This window comes from Cavia porcellus, unplaced genomic scaffold (genome assembly GCF_034190915.1).
Source record: "Cavia porcellus strain 051 isolate PalLab524CR breed Dunkin Hartley unplaced genomic scaffold, mCavPor4.1 scaffold_9, whole genome shotgun sequence".
NCBI lineage: Eukaryota > Metazoa > Chordata > Mammalia > Rodentia > Caviidae > Cavia > Cavia porcellus.
Genome location: NW_026947492.1, coordinates 14,605,258 through 14,625,468, shown reverse-complemented (window position 1 = coordinate 14,625,468; position 20,211 = coordinate 14,605,258). Strand labels below are relative to the sequence as shown.

The 20,211-nt window shown below is 42.8% G+C and overlaps 1 protein-coding gene across 4 annotated transcripts in view; it reads right to left on the bottom strand.

Moving 5' to 3' along the window:
- Positions 1-1,481: 1,481 nt before the first annotated feature.
- Ubash3b (ubiquitin associated and SH3 domain containing B) overlaps positions 1,482-20,211 on the bottom strand; it is a 146,137-nt gene continuing 127,407 nt past the window's right edge. For all 4 annotated transcript variants that reach the window (XM_063255949.1, XM_013155597.3, XM_023566193.2 and 1 more), the window contains exons 7-14: positions 17,037-17,169; positions 15,379-15,499; positions 14,077-14,199; positions 12,628-12,720; positions 10,613-10,757; positions 9,455-9,561; positions 7,906-8,015; positions 1,482-5,910 (exon numbers count right to left, since the gene is read on the bottom strand). In XM_063255949.1, the coding sequence (XP_063112019.1) occupies positions 5,773-5,910; positions 7,906-8,015; positions 9,455-9,561; positions 10,613-10,757; positions 12,628-12,720; positions 14,077-14,199; positions 15,379-15,499; positions 17,037-17,169 (970 nt within the window). In that variant the 3' untranslated portion in view covers positions 1,482-5,772. The remainder of the gene's footprint in view (positions 5,911-7,905; positions 8,016-9,454; positions 9,562-10,612; positions 10,758-12,627; positions 12,721-14,076; positions 14,200-15,378; positions 15,500-17,036; positions 17,170-20,211) is intronic.

Here is a 20,211-nt window from a genome sequence, read left to right as displayed (position 1 = left end):
ATAGAAGAGTGGGGTGGCTCCAGGTGGGATCTGATTTCCTCCTTAGCAAAAAAATTATTTATGTGCTAGCGGGTAGTATTTTATCATCATTAATGCATAGTATTAGATATTTCATAGTAGTATTCATACTATCATTATGATGCCTATTAGACAAAGGGCATGAGTTAAGGGCATCCTTTGAGTAGCTAACCCCAGCGCAACTGTTTGATTGAATATTATTCTTAGGACGGTATGACATTCTTCTAGGTGACACACAGACCCTCAGGACTGCCCCCCAAATACAATACCAAACGGCACACTAAATACACCGTGGCATCTTTCCATGGCCTGGAGCAGGCCATCTGGGTTTCACATGTGTATTTCTGGCAAAAAACGAAATAGTCTATGTGGTCAGGAGGAAGATTATTTTTTTTCCTGGACCTCAACCAACTTTCAAAACACCACCGCCACATTTTGCTGATTTAAGCTTAAACAAATCCAAAGTACACTGATTGATTTTCTCTGGATGTGCGGGCAGCCTTTGCACACATCACAAAAGGGCAAATGAGTTTGGGAATCTGTCAAGCAGAGAGCAGCTGAGAACCAGCCAGGAGGCTAAACATAGCCCGGCCTTTTGTGAGATTCCAGCATCTGCTGCCATGGTTCCTCAGGAAGCCAGCCCTGCCAAGGCAGGGAGTGGACGGTGGGCCAATGAAACTCTGTGTTCATGTCCTGGGCACAAATCTGCATTCAAGGCCTATGTTTAAGTCTTATTAGCAGAACATCTAATTACTCTGAAAATGGGTTCTACGGGTTGTAGTAGTATGAGACTGTAGAATGAAGTTTGAGGTGGATTCACTCCCTCTTCCACAAATTCTTGCTCTATGGAGTGGGTCTGCTGCAGTTCCTTGAAGTAGGTATTGGTGAGTAATAAAGACTCTTGTGGGGTTCAGAATATGCTATCCCAAAATGTGGTGCCTTGGAATACTGTGGAAAAAAAAAAAAACCCTTTTGATGGTACTAAGGACTGAAGCTAGGGCCTTAACACTGAGCCCTTTTATCATTGACTGACTGACTGACAATGGCTGAGAAAGGTGGGGGTGACAGTTTATGTCCTGTGCTTGCAGAGGTTTGGAGAAGTCACTTGTCTCTAAAGAAAAAGTTCCATTTTGTGGTGCTGGTTACAGATAGAAAGTTATTTTGTGTCCCAAACTGTTTGCATATGGGAAAAAATGAAAGTACTTCAGAACTTGCTTTGTCAGTCATAGGTGGGTGTTCATCTTTCCGGTCTGGATGACTCAGAGACTGACCAGAAGAGACTGAGACCCACACAGTTGCTGTGTGCTCTCCGCCTTCTGTTAGCAGTGAGCACCTCTCAGGTCCACTGAGAGAAGAACCACACTTTTAATGGACTCTCCCAAGATCAAAATGACTAGAGTTGACATCTGGGAATATGCAGTAGACACCATTCGGGATTTAACATGCGATTGCTCTGGACCACCTGAGGACTCAGTTTCTCTTTATTAAATCATCTATGAACCATTTCAGTGGTGATGGGTCTGGAATGGACCAGGTTGGTTACAATGGTGTCATAGCTGAATCAGGAGGGACGAGCTGTCTGCCAGAAAAGCACAGATGGCACACAAAATGTACAAGGAATCTGACGATACAGACAGGTGTGGTTTTCTTTTTAGTAAATACAAACTATTTTTCAAATAAATACACCAAAATCACATAGAAAAAAATAATACAATAGTCTTATAAATGAGAAGCCATATGCCTCCCCCACATAGCAGTTTAGGATGATCTGTGCATAATCAAAAAGCTTTGGGATGGGGTTCCCATCTTACTGGCAATCAACAACAGAACCATGACGCATTTTTCGATTTACATATGTATCCTGTATAGAGTTCACGAATAGCTGAACAGCTGCAAAATTCCGATTTTTGCAAGTTACAGCAGCTAAGTAATACTGGGTAAAATATTTGTAATAACTGATTGTATATTGTTTGACTACTCATCACTATAATTGTAAGTCTACATACACCGAACCTAGTATTACACATATTTAAAAATCAAGTTATTTCCACTGCATTTAGAGGCAATCTTTTCTACCTCTCCCCTAAAATTTTCATTATAGCTAGTCACTTTCTTAGGAAAATTGAATAGGTTGAAGTACAAAAGAGAAGCAAACTCAATTTTAATCCTAAATTTAAAATATGTAAAAGCCATCACCTAACAAAATACTCCCGTCACCTCTGTGAAGTTAACATTAACCCAGATTGATGTTAAATTGCTCTTCCCCGTCTGTCCCTCGCCCTCCTCCACCAGTTCTGTCCCTCCAGCACAGCCACCTCCTCAGGCCATCGCCTCTTCTTTCTCACATGTGTGTGCTGGATTATGCAAATCTCCTGAGCCTCCTCATCTAACGTCTTGGTGCCAATTTTGTACAGCTGACTGTGCTGAAGCCTGTGCAAATTCAGCAGAGGCTCATCTGTATTCCACCACATGCACAACTCAGGGTAAATTCAAAAGAGCAATTCATCACTGCTTTCAGATTTAAACACTGGCGTGGGGAGTGCCTAGGTAACCGCACCGGGAAGCCTTTCTACAAAGGCGACAGATAGGAACTTCTCTTTTCGTGGCTGTTCAATCAGTTCTCAATGATACTAGGTAATTGAAATAAGAGACTTCATTTCAATACGAATACAGTTAGTTGAGTGGAAAAGAAACGTCTAGGGCAACGCTACACACAACTGGAGGACAGCCTAGACATGTCCCCAACACTGCTGACAAGCAAATGATCAACAATGATTTATTAAACTGATACTCCAGAAGGCATTTTAATTTTTTTTTTTTGCAAAATCATCTTTCAAATATAAGATTACTTTAAAATAATTCTTTGGTTAAAGTATAATTAAAATAAAAAGTAGAAACTACTCCAAGCCTTGCACTACAGGGTGAAAAATACCCCCCTTTCCAGCCATCAGATAGCCATTTAATCAGCCATTCAGATTCTTTGAATCTGAGAAACACTGTCAATTCCACTGCTACCTCCTATCAGGGAGGCTCTTGGTACCCAGTAAGTGATGGGGAAGAGAACCTGGAAAATGAAACCCTCAGCAGATGCATTAAAACATGCCGATTTTTCTAGTCTGCGAGGAATCCACGTGGCACTTTAAAATCACAGAAAACAAAGTTCTACCTAACAGAGAGTACTAGGGCCTTTGCACACTAAAGTGGCCTTCTTGTAGAAGCAGCAAACTATTTGAGATTTGCAATACCAGCTTAAGCCCATTAGCTAATTTCATTTCCACTAATTTATTTCAGATAGCTTTCTAACTTAAAAAACAGTTCTTTGAATGAGAAATCATTTGATTCTTCTTTTCTGGCAATGCTTTCTTCTTTCCTTTTCTATTCCTCCTCCACATATCATAGGTTTTAATAAGCATCAGCCTCTGATCACAAAGAATGAGCCTCCACTTCAGGTTGTAATGTCAACTTAGAATTTTCATATGAATTTGAAGTTTGGTAATATAGCTGTCTCTTTTATTATACATAGATTCAACATGATTTATAAAGAATTTGTTGGTTGCAGTCCAACTTTAATTTTTTAAGTAGATAAGTCTGAAATAAAATTTTAGTGTGAATTCAGGCCACTCAGCTGTTTTGATAACCAATCTAGTTAATTACAGCAGAGGAATAAAATTTTTCTTGTACTCAGGGTTTTCCACCTAAATTATTCTGAAATGTTTCAGACCCATGATTCCTTTGGCTCTTGCAGGCAGTTGCCGAAGGCTATATTGATACTGGACTAAAGACAATGGAATGAAGCCCAGTCTGTCAAACTAATTCTCAGGACAACATGGAACATCCAGAAGAGAAATGGAAAAGGTGACACATTTTCATTTGTATTTTATAAAAGTACGGACACTGTCCAGAACATACTCTTAACGGTTTCAAGGAAATCTGAAATGAAGCATTCAAGTATTATTCTGAGCATTCAAAGCCCATGAGAATCTGTGGTGAGCCTATAAACATTATAGATAGGATTAAACAGTGGATCACTTCCTTACCAATACCAGTAGAATGAGTGGCAGGGACATTAAGTTCATTAACTTAGCTGAAATGTGAGTTTTAAGAACTTTAGTGGGAATATTTCCCTCCCAGATAGTTTAAGGTTAAAACAGAAATGTGTCAGCACAGGGTTATTTCTATGGTCAGAAACTGAAGCAATACTTGTGCGATGCTAGGAGAAACCACGATTCGTTTCTCCAATTAGAAATTTCATAGCATATTTCTCTAGGTGTCTTTAAAAAATGCAGCCATAATCCTTTTACTAACATAAATAGCAAATCACCTTTCACTTCTTCCTTTTTCCAGCAGTCATCAAATTTCAATTTCAAATACAAGCATAGGTCAGTTTTTATAAAGCATACGTCTGAGTTTTAAAACTTATTTAAGGTCGCTACAGCATAGATAGATTTGTCTAACACTAATGCTCCCTTTAAATGGTTGGGATTTTATTGCGTACACACATTCTACATGGCGAACTATATCATACCAGACCACTGTCTGTGGCTCTACTAGTCAGCTACTCACACGATTAAATAGACATTGATAACTGGTGTTTTGGCTTGATTGTCATTTATTTTTCTTTTAAATAAACTCCCTCTACATACAGGAAGTAGCCATAATGAGAAACCAGTCCAGCTTTCCTCAAGTAGCCTTACCTCCTATCGATTTTAAATTATCATAGAAAGACAAACAGAAAGGAGACAGCACAAGTAGCAGTGCACTTGTGACTGTCACCAGTTAAGTTAGTTCCCTGACTTCATTGTATATCTCTGGTGCAACTGGGGCATCTCTGGACATTCTGTTTGGTTGGTAGGTGCTGGGAGGGCATCACAACCTGGCCCTTGGCATGGTTTGTCAAGATGTCCACATTGCACAGAATGAGCTTCTTGCTGATTCAAATAATATGCTGAACACATATGCTTTCAACATGTCAACCTCCTCAGCTAGTTAACCCTGTCAGAGTCTAGGGGCAGAGACAAGCAAATCTTGGCGACTCAGAAGTGCTGCGGCTCATCAGGCTGTGACACACATAATCCCAATGCACTTTATATTTTGCAAGTTCTCCACGCCTATCCTTGACTACGACTCACATTTACCTTATCTTCCTCATGAGGATCTAAAAGTATTCTGGAAAGCAGAAGTGCTTTCTCTCCCTATTTCACAGACAGAAGCAGGAAGGCCCCCATTCTGGGAGAAAATGAGGAAGTACCAGGGCAAACACTGGACTCCTTAAGGGGGTGTCTGGAGTTTACCGAGGGTAGAATTTGAGGTGCAACCTAAGGACAAGTCTATGTAGGAACCTTAGCAGGATTTCTCAGCTCGGCTAAATTGAAAATGGAGTTCAACAGAATGTTCCATCCCCAGACTGGATTCGGGACACACTCCTTCCTGCATCCCTCCTGAGAGGGGGCACAGCTCCAGTGGGGACGCGTGAAGCTCCTTAGCCATGCATAGCCCGAACGAGGATGAGGATGGGCCTCTGCTGTAGCAGGCGCAGGTTTAGGAAGTCAATTCTCCAAAGCCTTGTTAACCAGGATGGATTTTTCTCTCCCTGAATCATGTCTTTTGCTTATTTATGCAGTCTTGTCACTTAAGCATGAAAGGAAGTGTGTTAATCGAGCTGTCCATTTAGAATGCAATGCAGAGTTTTCCGCAGTTACTGAACGCCCAAAAGATTCTTCTCCAAAAGACTAATTCCTCTCGCCCCTCACAGGCTTACTCCTGCAGCAATGTTTCTCTCCAGTTGAAGCCCCCAGTGGGTCCATGGGTAAGGGGAAGGATGGGTGGGTCTGTTAGCTGCCATATTCCAGTTTCGCCTAATTCTTCACAGGAACAAAAGCCTAGGTAGGGGATCTGAAGCAAGAGCAGAGAGCAAGGGGAAACAGAACACAGAATGTTAATACCTTAACTTTGCACCCTGGACACAAGGATATTCAGGTGGCCTCAGTGAAACAAGAATTAATAGGAGCCTTGCAGAAATGCATCGCCTTCAAAAGCCAATAAACAACATAAAATGGATAGAACTGATACACTGGTGAAAGAGTATTTGTATGGCTTGTGTTTAGATGTCCCCTTAAGCCTCATGCAGTTATAGACAGGGCTTTTTCAGAGGTGGCTGGATCTCCAGTGTGTGATGCTGGAATTGATTTATGGTGCAGTGCTAGGCTCACAAGCACTAGGTTTAAGGGTATGAGAACTACCATGTTAGGTAGACTGTATAAAATATAAGGGATAAAAAGAAATGTGGTCTTCCCTTGCTTGCTTTTGCTGTCCTTTGCTTGCCATGAACTGGTTCTCCTCTGTGATATTTCTCTGTGAAGCCACCCTGCCTTGGAGCCAGCCAATTATGGACTGAAACATCTACAAACTGTGAGTTAAATAAACATTTCCTCATTTAATTCATGGGTGCTGGATATTTTATCTCAGCGAAAAGTAACTAAGACAGTATTGCAGGAGGATTCATCAAAAGGATCTATTAAAAGTGAGCATCCAATTATAAGTATTTTTTTTTTTTTTTGCTGCTTAGTAGGGTGGGAAAAAAGAGAACAAAATTATAAGGGGCAATTATACAGCTGCCCCTTATCCATGTGTGGGTGTGTTCCAAGATCCCTGGTGAATATCCGAAACCTCAGACAGTTTTGAACCCTATATAGTTTTGTTCCTTATAAATATATATCTATGATAAAGTTTAACTTATAAATTAGGTACAGAAAAGACTAACAATAATAATAAGTGAAATAAATAAGAGTATGTTTTAGTGAAAACTGTGTGACTGTGGTCACTGTAATAAAAGCAATGTGAATGTGGTCTCCCCTTTTCTCTTATTGTAGAGCATCCTGTATTTTGGGGTGTAAGCTGGCCAGGGTAACTGAAACCTCAGCAAACAACTCCTCAGATCAGTGGGGTCCATTGTAAAGCTGAGGACACAGGAGTCAATCCCTGATTGCATGTCAGTTTAAAAAGGCACCTGAGATCTTTCTGAAACGACACATGGGCACACTGGGAAAGGTTACTTATTTTAAAAAAACTTTGTTTTATATTTGCTCTATCTTTTCTCAGGAAGTGCATGGTACCTACCTATCTGTGATGTTCAAAGCAGAAGCGGTGTCTTTGATAATTTCACAAATTCTTTTTTTTCTTTTTAACTTGATAATTTCAAAACTTACTTTCCTGTTAGGTGTCCAAGGGACACCCACAAACCAGATAGAAATCCCTGCTCTCCAGCAGTTTACAGGTTACTGGGAAAGACAGATGTGTAAGTAAACTTTTTACAAATGAGAAAGGGTTTGAACAGGGTGCTCTGGTGATGGAGAAAGAAAGTAGCAGCCTTCCTGGAAGGGAAGGGGATGTGTGGGAGGTAGCTGACCGGAAAAGCTCTTAAGGGGCACAAAGAAACAAAACAAAATAAAAACACCAGACAACAAAAGTAGGAGCCAGTCTGCTGGGGTTCTGGGATTCTCTCTTGCTACCTTGTTCCTAAGTTTGCCTTTTAATGGGACATGGATCACTGTAATTCCTTGCCTCTCCTGCCTGGCCTACCTGTTAGGACTCGTTCTCTAGCTAAGCTTTTGGTCTTGTTTGTTCCTCTTTTCCAAGGTCCCTTATTTTAAGCTGTTTCCTAAATTTTAGCTCTTACAAGCTGGAATAGTGCTAACATTTCTTTTCCTTTTATACAAGGCCTAAGAAAGTGCCTTACACAAAGTACCATTCTGTACATCTTGGTTAAGTGAAAATGAATCCTTTGGCTCAGTGTAAATTTGTGCTTCAGAAAAATTAGTTAACAGCCAATCACAGAACTATTATTAAACCGTCAAGCATCAGGGACCGCCCAAATGCAAAATCAATTACCTTTCGGACCATTTGCACAAAGTCCTTGGAGTTCTGAGGTGACAGGCCCTGAAGCTGGCAGGTACATGCTTCAAGGGAAGATGCATGGGCCACAATCAGAATGTTATTTCCTGGGGACGGAAGCAAGGAATGGGTAGACTGTTTCTGGAAAGGCAGGTGTCAGTTTAGCAAATACTGTGCTGAAAGCTATGTGTTCAGGGACTAGCATTATCACAAAGAAGACAAGTTGTCCAAGCAATGCTGTACAAATTCTTCCATATCATTAAAGCAGCCTATTAAAAACAAAGATTTTATCTTAAAATAACTATACCCAACACAAAGAAATGATAAACGTTTATGGAAAGGGAAAAGCTAATTACCCTGAGCAGATAATAACTACTTTATAGACACTGAAATATCACACTGTTCCCCATTACTATGTGCAGTTAGCATGTGTCAGTGAAAACATTTTTTAAAAGGGAAAGGATGTAGTTCAGTGGTAGTGTGCTTGCCTAGCACGTAAGGTTTCAATCCTTAGCCTTGGGAAAAAAATTTAGAAGGGAAAAATGATGAAAAAAAAGGTACATAGATTCACAGTGGGAACATCTTTTATAATTTACAGTACACTATGAAAACCAGGAAGTGGACAGGGGTATAATCTGTGCATCTTATTCAGATCTCTTTCGGGCTTAAAAGGCTGAATTTGTGTGAGACCCACAGTTCTAAGCAGCTCAGTCGACATGCAGAACTGTCCTGCGTTTAAAGTGCTCCCCGTGCCAGCCCTTCTGCTTCGGGCTTAGCTGTTACCACCGCAGAATGGTGATTTCTGGGAACCTGGCCAAGAGTCCCTGCTGAGTGTCTTCAGGACAGTGAGCAGCTTAGATTGATGGCTGGGGATGGGAGCCATCTGTCCACTGTTGCCCAATGGTAATATTTTCTTGCATATAATCCCAGTCTCTGCTCCATGCACATAAATATACTAACCTAATCTAATTACGCTGAGCAGTCAGTCCTACATATCACTAAATGTTTGAACTCAATTTTGAACAACCACAGTAGCAGAAGGACTTGAACCTTATACAGCATTGCTCTGAGTTGGTGGCAACTGGGGTAGTAGGATGTGTTTGTGTAGACGGGTTTGTGTGTGGAATCCATGATTTTGGATCAATTATAGGCAAGCAGTGTTATTCTAGACTCTAGAATTATAATAGGGACATCTCCATAACATATAACAGAGTGATCTCCATGACATGTTGGAGGTCTAGGTACAACACAGAATCTATGATAGTGTTTTGTATAGTAGCTAATCTCGTGTGTTGCCCCGAATGCCTAACATTTTAGGTACTCAGAGAATGTTATAAAACTTTTTGAGAATGTTGTAAATTCAATGTGAAACTAGAAGATAGTTTGGAAATATATTTTTTGCTTATTACGGAAGTCTCTTAGAGCAGATTCCAACGCCTTGAATAGCCTATTATTAAGCACGATGCATAAATGACTACACATTTTATACACAGTTCAGTACAACACCACCTAAAGGAAAAAGAAAAGGCAAACCAGTGTCACTTACCTTTACCTTTACACTCACTTATTATCTCTTTTGTTACTTGGAAGCTTCTACTGATATAAGTGTCATAGGACTCTGAAACCACTAATTTGCTGACTGGAATGTGAGGTCTGGAACATAAAAACAAACAAAAGAAATTAAAACATCTGGATCCTGAGACAAAGCAACTAATGTCATTCTAAATCTTCATTTCAAGACCTTTTCAGAGTCCCCCTATATCTGTCTATCTAGTGCCCTAGAGAGGGGAGAGTCACAGGATTTCTACTATCTGGAGGTTGGGTTGCCATGGGCAGAAATAAAGGCCACCTTTATGGTATCACGATGACCTGTCATTCACAGCCTGACTAAGCAGTTTGGTTATTTTTATTGGACATTGGTCACTGCTGGTCCTAGTCACATAGCTAACAGGAAGCAATTAGATCTCTTTATTTGATCATCTGATATCTCCCAGAAGCTTTAGGCACAATGAACTGTGAGGATCAGTTTTAAAAGCAGGTGTTCAGTCCATCTGATTTGTGAGGTTATAAAATTTCCAACAGGCTTTTCTTTCTTATTTTGAACACAAAACATACGGTAAATCCTGAACTTATGAATATTCAAATTGTGAACTTTTGCGAGTGCACTGTGTAAGATTCACAAGTGTATTATAGAAGATTCACGTTTTCAGAGTGTGAACAAATCAGACTTATGAACTTTCTCCTGGAACACCACAAAAATTTTTACAAAGTAGCTTTTTAGCATTCCAGGATTATGGCCATAGTACATGAGCAGAGGCTGGAGAACCACAAATGCTTTAGGAAACTAAAAGTGAAAATTGAAGGTAAGATCTTATGGCCTCCCTCCTCTCCCAAGCTCTGATCTACATTATCCTTAGCTGATCTGTGTTCTCTGAATGCAAAATGGACTGAAACAGACCTCATAAAGTCAGAAAATCCAACTCAGGAGCGGGTTGCAGTGGGAAGTGTAAGTCACACTAATGGTAATTCAAAGGCATATTGGCTTTTTTTGTTTGGCTTCAGAATTCATAGTTTGACATTCACCATGACTGACAAGTTCCTAGGCAGGCTGGCTGTCCCTTCGTCTGCTTGATTAGGCTGGTGCAAGGACAATGTGGAAAGTGTTTTCCCATCGGTCCTGGGGAGCAGCAGTTTCAGGGGTTACCTGTAGGTTGTATCAACACTCAGGCTGGCTGCAGCTAACTCTGATGGAGGTATCCATGCAGGTAATGTGTTCCCAGCAACCCACTTTGTCCACTCAAATAAGCCAGGCTCCACGCGAATCTTTAAGTGGTTCTCTTGTTGTAAACCTTAGGGGTAAAATAAAATAAAATGAAGATAAAGGAAGTAAAAAAAAAAAAAAAGGGAATAAATTATGGGCCAAACTACTCTAAAAATTTAAGTCAGTTATTCTTTTTCCTACTAGATATTCTATATAGCTGAAAGAAAGTGGGAGGCATGTGGATTTGGACAACTTATAATTTTTGCATTTTGCCAACGCATGAGTTTAATACTCTGGCTACAATTTTGGAATGAATGCTAGCTTTAAGTTATGTCTGATTTAAGGAAGAAAACCCCATGAGTCATCGGTAGTTTATTCAATTTTGTGATGATTATGTTTCTTTCTAATGTAAATTCCGTGTCTGTCTTACCAAAAAATTTAGCTAGTGTGGCACATTAAAAACTGATGGTCAACTTAAACACCAGCTGAACTGAATCAGCGTGGTGCTGAGTGTAGAGGGCCCCACTGAGGACTGTTGTTTGGTGCTGTTGGTGCTCCTGTTGCCATGAATTCTCCTGGAGGAGCTTGTGGAGCTTCTTCTCGGATAATGAACTTGGCTGTTCTCATTGTCAGAGGGGCTCAGGACCTTACTGCTGCTGAGAATGGCTGCGGCTCATTTTTAGGGGAGCTCAGGTCCTTATGCTGAGCATTACTTCCTGGCTCTAGGGCAGAACCGTTAACTGGCACAGATTCTTCACACTGCTGGCATAGACTTTCTAGCTTCCACCACTAATCTTTAGGTCTTTCCAGCACAGATCTGTGAAACAGATTTTCACAAGAGTCATTGTTGTGGGCTCTAAGTTTCCAGATGGACTCGTGGGAGGCGCTGTCATGGGCTCTAAGTCTTCAGCTGGACCCATGCGGGTCATTGCTGTGGGATCCAGGCCCTCAGCTAGATTCTTAGTATGTGGAAAGATTTCCTGCACTTTTTCTGTATTTAACTCCTTGAGTAACCATTATAAATAATACTATAAATTATGTGTCCTGTACTTTCTTCTTCTCCTTGCAATTCCTGACTGTAACAGCTAGTCTCCACCTCCACAGCTGTCCCACAGTTAAATTATATTTAAATAGCATATAAACGATTTACTTTATCTATCCAGAAACCTAATGTTTTATGGACCAGTGCACAAGTCCTGTGTTTTATTGGATTGTGATTACTCTCAGCATATGAACTGTCCTTTGATATTAGTTTAGTTTTCTCTGTACTGCATTTAGTCCAGTTTCTCTGTGCAAACTTAATACAAAAATGCTGCTGTAGGGAAAAGAAGGTTTACTTAAGGTAAAAGAATAGAAGACTCCTCTATAGTGTATAACTTTTTACTGGCTTGTCTGTTTCTGCCTCTTCTGTTGTCTCATTCAAGTCTTGTCCCCCCAAGTTTTTTCCCAACGAAATGAGAAGGGAGATCTTTGTACTGCAAAATTGTATGGATTTTAGGGTGAAAGACAGGTATCTTTATAGAAATGGTGCTCTTAAAGTCTTTCTTATTAACTAAACAAACAAGAACGATCAAGATTTGAGACCCCCAGCAGCACCACTGAGGCTGTAAACAACCGGCACATGATAGATTAAAGCTGGGTGGAAAACTATTTGATTATTTAAGTACAAAGAAAGGATCACTGTCCTATAAGCTCTAAGTGTTTTGCACACCTATAGTTCATTCAAGAGAGCTTTCAATTCTCAGGAAAAACATTATAAGTGTACTTCTTTTTTTGTCTGATGTATGCTGTCAGAGCATGAATTTGCGATCTGAGCAAGATCAGTATTCTTCTGAAAGATTCTTTGCTCACAAGTCCAGATTCAGAGCTTTCCACTGGCGAACACCCGACAACCCTATGAGAAGTCAGGTGTCTCGAGATGAGGGGCTAACGGGCTTTTGTCAACCCGAGAATCTTACCTTTTAAGATGTTGTGTGCGGTCTGAACGCAGCGGAGGGATGGGGAGCAATAGACGTGATCGATGATGGTGCTACTTTCTAACAAGGCTTCACCTGCCAAGAAAACCAAGGACAGTCAGCCTGCTAGATTTACCTGGACCCAGCTCGACCCACAGTGTTTCCAAGTAGACCCAGTGACCCTCTCTCCGAGTGCGGGTCCACATAGATCCACAGGGTCAGCCTCGTCTCCAACAAATCCCCTCACCAGAGCGCCAGTAGATGAGGCCAACCCCGGACCCCTTCCTACTGTTCTCACTTTTCCTTGGTGACTCCAGTGGCAAAATGTCTTCTTACGGAAAACCTAGAAACAGGATGGTGTTCTAATCTCTCTAGGGTGAGGAAGGGAAAAATTAGACCTTGCTTTAATTTCATTCTGTGTTAAACAAAATCTCAACTGGTCCTATTGGATGCCAGAGATAAACCTCAACGTCTGATGCTTTAATGTTCACCTCATGGAATCCACTTATTTTCTCTGCCAGGTAAACCAACTTTAATATGGTGGCCACAATCTTTTTTTTGGTACCGGGGATCGAACTCATGTCCTCACGTTTGCCAGGCAGGCGCTTATGCCACTGAGCTAAATCCCCAGCCTAGTGGCCACAATCTTTTGTGAACTTGTCTTTATGCATCTGGCCAGTCTATCCCTTGCCTGCTCTCACTATTTACGCTTTAGAAACAAGACCTGTTGTTTTCGCTGCCAACTTGATGCTAATTTTTACTTCTATGATTTGTTTACATTTTTTTCTCCTAAGAACTGCCTTTTCTTCCTCTTCTTCATGCTCCCAACTTGCCTCTCTTCTCCTCATATAGGTCTTTTTCTTTCCTTATGGGATTTTGGGATCCCATAATATTCTGTCCATAGTTGTATTATTCAGTGTACCATATAGTCAGTTACTTATCCACTTATAAGTTTGTTTCTCAAAAACTTACACTGGGGCCCTTGATTCTAGCTCTGCACAAAGTAAGTGATCAGTAAGTATCTGTGAGATGGCTGGGCAGCACAAGGAATCATCTCTGCATGGGTGATATGGACCAGGGCTGCAAAACTGAGCGTCTGCGAGCGTTATCTGGCCTCTGTAAATCCTGGGCTCCTTCCTCCTCACCCTGGCTCTCTTCTTAGGGCTGTGTTGCAGGGGCTATGGTCAGAAGCTGACCTGTCTGCTACTCCAGTGTATAAGTAAATCATGCGTGACCTTCCCTATCATGAACTGAGCAAGGACCACATTGTGTTCATTTAGGAAACTGAGCCAGTGTCCAGAATCTAATGGTTATATAACAGATCCCTTTTAAACGGAAGAACTACATCGATCAATCACTGTTGGAAAACAATGAAGTGTCCTGACACACACTTGGCACCAGTCTTTTTGAAGCAGGAGCGAGGAAACGCCGTTGTGTCTCTGGGACACGTACCCACTAGTCTTGCCTGCATGCACCCGAACACCGTGATAGGAGCATCCTTCTCATAATCCAGGAAGCCGCCGCTCCGCTGAGGTAAGCTGTGAGGCATGTTCAGGTTGGTGCGTATGTAGCGGCCTGGAAGAAAGGTTGACAGAGGCTGCGTGAGTTTCTTGTTCTGGGGATTTTCCTTGTTGACCTTGAAACCCCTTCCTTCCTTACTGAAGGACTAAACTGAATTGGCTGCAGAATATTGAATTGGATGTAAAATATTGAATCTGACACTTTTATTCAGGAGACTGGTATGGAATCTACTTTTCTGCTCTGCCAATACAAGTGACAAGGGACAGTTTCTAAGTGAAATAACCACCAGACATGCTAAACCAGGTGGCATTTTGTGACACCAATGTTATAATTTGGTCCCTCAAATGAAAAGGGAACCAGAGGAGCCAGGGTGATTTAAGAGAGGGAATTCTGGCCATGGAATCATGACATGTCCCTGAGATTGACTTTCTTGCATGACCAAGGGCCAGACATTTCTTTGGTCTCTTCTGCCTCAGTTTGTACAGTGGGGACAAGAGTATTTAGCTCTTCCCTAAGATCCAAGACAATCAGGAAGGATTTAACAGGTTACAGGCATTTTCTAATAGTATTCACACTCATAAATGACTCCAGGTGGGTAAATATAGCTTGTCTATGACCCCTAGAGGCCATGGTTGGTATGTCAGTTCCTCTTACATGCAGAAGGTAGGTTCCAGGATGACCAAGTGGATGCTTGAAATCAGATATCATGATTGAACATGTACATATATGTGTTTTTTCTACACAAGCATAATTAAGGTAGAATTTAATTCACCAATTAGGCACAGTGAGGGATGTATAATAAGATAACAATAATAACAATATACTGGTGTAAATGTAGTCTCTCATAAAATATACTATTGTACTGTGCACACCCTTCTTGAAATGATGTGGAAGGATGTAATATCTGTGCAGTGAGGTGAATGACATTAGGCTATTGTATAAGGGTCACTTGAACATAAGCACTGTGCTATGGTGACAGTGGAACTGATAACCAAGATGGATTGTAGGTGATTAGCGGGTGGGTGGCATACACAGTGTGGATACTCTGGAAGAAGATGATTCACCTAGGCTGGAGTGGGACGGTGGGCTATTTTATCACATTACGCAAGATGAAATGCCTTTAACATTTATGAATTGTTTCTGAAAATTTCCACTTAGTATTTTCTGACTGTGGCTGCTTGTGGGACACTGGAAGGAACCACAGACATGGACAAGGGGGCTGACAGCATTCACCTTTGGCATCAAAGCACTGAGACAGCCAGTACTTCCCAAAGACAACATCCATCCTTTCTCCATGCCGACACACGAAGAGGCACCGCTTCTGAGGTCCGGGCTGGCTGTTGACTCTCAGAGGCTGCAGAGGAAAAAAAGTGAATCCCAAGGAAGCATAGGGCTTTGTAGACATGACGCTGAGTTTTGCCAAGGTGTGGCTTTAAGTTCCTGAGAATCTTGGCTTTCAGTTGGCTGTTTGTATAAATAAGGATTTTAAGACCCATGCTACAGACCTCACAAATTATTCCTATGCTCAAATGAGATAAACTGAAGGTATGTTGTCAAATAAGAAGGGTTATGAGCCAGATTCACTGGTGCACTCCTGTAACCTTGGCTACTCAGGAATCTGAGGCAGGAAGATTGCAAGTTCAAGGCCAGCTTGGGCACCTCAGTGAGACCTTGTCTCAAGATATAAATGAGAATGGACTGTGGATCTAGCTTGCACCAGGGCTAAATCCTGGGCTCAATTTCTAGTACTACAAAAAACAAAGCGGGGAAGTGGGGGGGCATTGAAAGTGGTATTATTGTTGCTATTGCTCCCAGAAGGGGCAGCGTTTTCTCACTGCTAAAACACAAAGGCCAAGTGAGTAACGACTTGGAGATAAAAACTAGCCATTAAGGTCGTCCCTTGGTGGGACTGCTTCTCTCCCAAAAGCACGCTTCACTAGCTTCTTGAGGGGCCAAGCACTTCTACCATCATAAATGGGTCTGTCTTATTTCCGAAATGCCGTCGTGGTGACCTAAGGACCTTTTTGGTCCTACGGAAAGAGAATAATCATGACGCCAATAGCTCTTTGGTGTTTAGTGCTATCTGCTCCAGCTGTGAAGCCTGTTTGTCTACTCTGATCACGATGTGGGCTGTGCTGTCTAGCTGCATAGGTGTTCATGATCTCCGAAATGGTCTCAGAGGACAGCAGGTGAGGCCACCCAGAGACATGTCCGCATGCTTCTGGTTCCTAGAACTGCTGGTGGAAACTACAGATGTTCCTGCTTCTTCCTGACAGTAGTAGCTCTTCCTTTCCAGCTTCCTGGCGCTTCCAGGCAGCACTTCCATTAGCTTCTAGATGCTCTGACAAGGTTAATGTGTGCGTTGTGGAAAGGACTTTCCCACCTTCTTTCTTACCCTTCCCTGATGCACACCCTGGTTCCAGCCAGTGCTCCACTCTCTCCATCCTCACCATGCTCGAACTTTCACCTTGCCTCTGTCCACACCGCTCAACAGCTGCTGCTCTCTCCTCTCTCCCCTGACCTCTCTTGGAAGAGGTAACACATATCACACACTCACCATGTACTAGGAGCCTTATTTTAGTATTGTCTTTAATCCGCAGAACACAAAGCAGTTACAACCATGGGCATTATTCCTCCTTGAGAGAGAAAAAGCTCCTTCCTCTGCAACACGACCTTTCTTCCTAGCTCGGATGCAAATGCTGGTGGTCATTATTAGCACCACTCACTTGATTCTCTCTGGCCTTGAAGTAAACTTTCTATTATTTTCTGTGCTGTATCCTCAACAGGTTAGAGACCCTCTGCTGGTTGTAAGAGCAATGCTGACGCTTGCAAATCGGGGCTCAGCGTGTCATAATTAGACGTGAGGATGTGACTGCAGTCATCACTCTTACCTGCATGGGCTGGCAGATGATAGTAAGAGGTGTCGTCTCCCCGAGTCCCTGGTCGTCATAGTGCCGCCTCTCTAACACTCCGTCACCAAATGGAAGCGAGTTGGATGATGCCGTGTTTAAAATGGAGTAAGAACTGCAGAGGAAGATGAAGGAGATGGTAACTGCTTTGGCCAGGAGTCACCCTCATTTCATGCCAATGGAAATAAGCAGGAGACACGCTCTGGGGAGCACAGAGCCCAAGGGAACCGAGCAGAGCACACCCGCCCTGAGGAAGAATGTCTTGTTTTACATGGATGCGGCTAATAATGAGAAGTAAGTGGACTCTATACTGAGAACAGACGCTTTTATTCCTCTGGGCCAGGATGGGATTCACTGATTTTGTGCTTAGTAGGATGTCACAGGCAGGGTTGACATCACAGACATGTTAAAGAGTAATACAGTGTCAATTTTGTACCATTGTTTTCAGCGATTTTTTATGGTTCCAATGAAATAAACAATTCCTTTGCTTTTCATCTTTCTGTGGTAATTTCCATGTGATGAGAAGAATGAGAAGGATTTTTGTTTAGCTCTTTCTATCACGTTGCTCGTGGTTCTCACTGAGCTGTGTTCCACTGTTGGCTCCTGGTTGCAACTGCCACGCCCAGCTTGTTTTGATTTTTTGAGACCGGATCTCACTGTGGAGTCCAGGTTGACCTTGAACTCGTGGTCCTTCTGCCTCAACCTCCACAAGTGCTGGGACTACAGGAGTGCGCTACCTTGCTGGGTAGAATTTTATTTTTGAAAATAACTTTTTATATCTCCCAAGAACATTAAGCTAACTGGTTTGCAGCAGATTTTCTTTTCAGAGAATTGTGTGATTTTAATACTTATGAATCCTCTTTGCTGTCAGAAGTCTCCTTTACCTCTTTTTTCTTTTTAAATGACGAATGATAAACTCATTGTATTAATAAGCCAAGTTCTCAGAGGCCTTATACCCCGACAAACTGATTTTCAGCTCTGTGCATATTAGAACCTTTAAACACTACTCCTGCCTGGAAACGGCTCCTTTACAGTGGGCGGTTCAGAGATGAGGGGTGCGACCAGGGGCCGACAGAATAGCACAGCTGCGTCAGGAAGTCTATTGTGCAGCCGAAGGCAAGTTTCTACGCACAAATCTTCGTAAGCGTAGCCCATGAACTGACTGCCATTCATGCAGTCTAACAGACCAGCAGTTTTCCTTTATTTTTACACTGACACCCTCTGGAACAGCGGAGTTACAGAAAATTCAGTTTTCCTGTCTGGTTCATCAAGGCTTCAGGGCCCGGAAGTGCCTGGCTCTCTGGAATTGGGCTGACAGCCTGCTTGGATGTGTCTCCAGTTTTTTTTATTACAGCTGGGAAGACACTGGTAGGATCGCTTCTCTTCCTGTTTCAGCTCATTTGGCAAAGAGAACATCAGCCTCCTCTTCTCCTGTCATTGGAATCAAAGGACCCAGTTCCCTCTGAGACATCGCGGGGGTGTGTGTGTTCCCGGAAGACAAAAGAGGGTGCCCTATGCTGAGAGCAGGGTGGGGAGGAAGCCAGGCTGGCACCAGCACTCAAGCCCTTTGGACATGCTGGCTCCTTCCTACAACACAGTAAGCCCGTGGCAGGCCTGAAGGGCAGTCCCCCCACTTCACGGGACACAGTGGAGTTCCATCAGCTGCCAAATACCCAGGGGCACTCTGAAGCAGGGAGGACAGTCCAGGGGACAGCACGAGGCACCCAGAGGACAGAGAGGCACAGGGCTGCAAAAGGCATGCAGGGCCCTGGGCCAAGTCTCCTCTGCATGTTCCCACCAAGTCAGTCTGGCCAGAACATAGCTTCTGGGCTCCATCACTCTGGCCTGTCACTGGTCAGGACAGGAGAAAGGTGGTCTCACAGTGGAGCAGGACACTGTCTCCTTGAGACGTTTCCAGGTTGGTTCAAACAGAGGGTAGTTTGGGGAAGAGACATTTGATTTGATAAGCATGGGAATGAGAACTGGTAAATACAAGATAGAAAAAAAGAGTGCCCCAAATGCTAATGGTAACTGAGTATCCAGTGCTACTGTACATCTGACACACAGCCAGTAAAGCTAAGCCCTAGGAGATAAGTGCAATAATCACCTCCATATTATGGTGAACGAAGCAGCCCAGGGAGGTGGTATAACCTGGCCACACAGCTGGTAAACGGGAGAGCTGGGCTTTGACTCCAAGATTATTGGTTAAAATTCAATTTTTTTTTCCCAGACGAGCTCTCTCTTTGTAGTTCAGGCTAGCCTTGAACTAACAGTGCAGCCCAGTTGGCTTCGAACTCACTGTGGTCTTCCTGCCTCAGCCTCCCGAGTGCTGGGATCAGAGACATGTGCTACCACACCTGGCTAAAATTCAGATTCTTGGTGGGAATGTCCTGTTGTTTGATGCTAATATTTCCCTACTCTAGCAGCATTGGCTGTTGATGCCAGTAGTTGGATTTTAAATGTGATTCCTTAGAAACAACATCACTGGTAACCCCTCAAAGTAAAAGGAGATGGCACATGGACCGTGCACCCTGCTGACTGAAGTCACTTAGGCTCAGCTAGGTCTCTGCCTGAGCTCTAATTCAGGGACAGGTGGTATAGATGGGGGGATCTTACTCGGGGCATCAGGGCTTTTTATGCATTCTCTACTCTCGTCTAGAGCCCGTGGTGAGGCAGCATAGCTCGGGGCTGGGCTTCCTGTGACCAATCAGCTCTCAGCTCTCGGTTACTCACACGAACAGCGGCTGTCACTTAGCAATGTGCACGCGTTCTGAGAAACGTGTTAGTGGTTGATTTCATCCTTCTGCGGCACCAGAGGGCACTCAGCCCCACTGGGTGCCATGTCACACAGCGGTGTGACCTTAGTGGACTTCTGTCTTTCTATCACTCCCCGAAACAGCGTGCGTTATCATGTGACTGCATTTGGCTCTATTTCTTACTCTACAGATAAAATAGTGATGTTGGAAATTCAGCGTCTTCACTTTGATTTTTCACGACCATTTCTGAAAAAGCACTTGTGGACTTGTGGTGGACCTTCACGGGGATGGCTGTGAGATAGGACAGGGGAGCGGTGAGCGTCCAGTTACTGAGGAGGAAAATGCTCCTTCCAGCTTTGAGTTCCTGGTTTGTCTGCTTGCTGCTCACCAGGGAAGGGGCT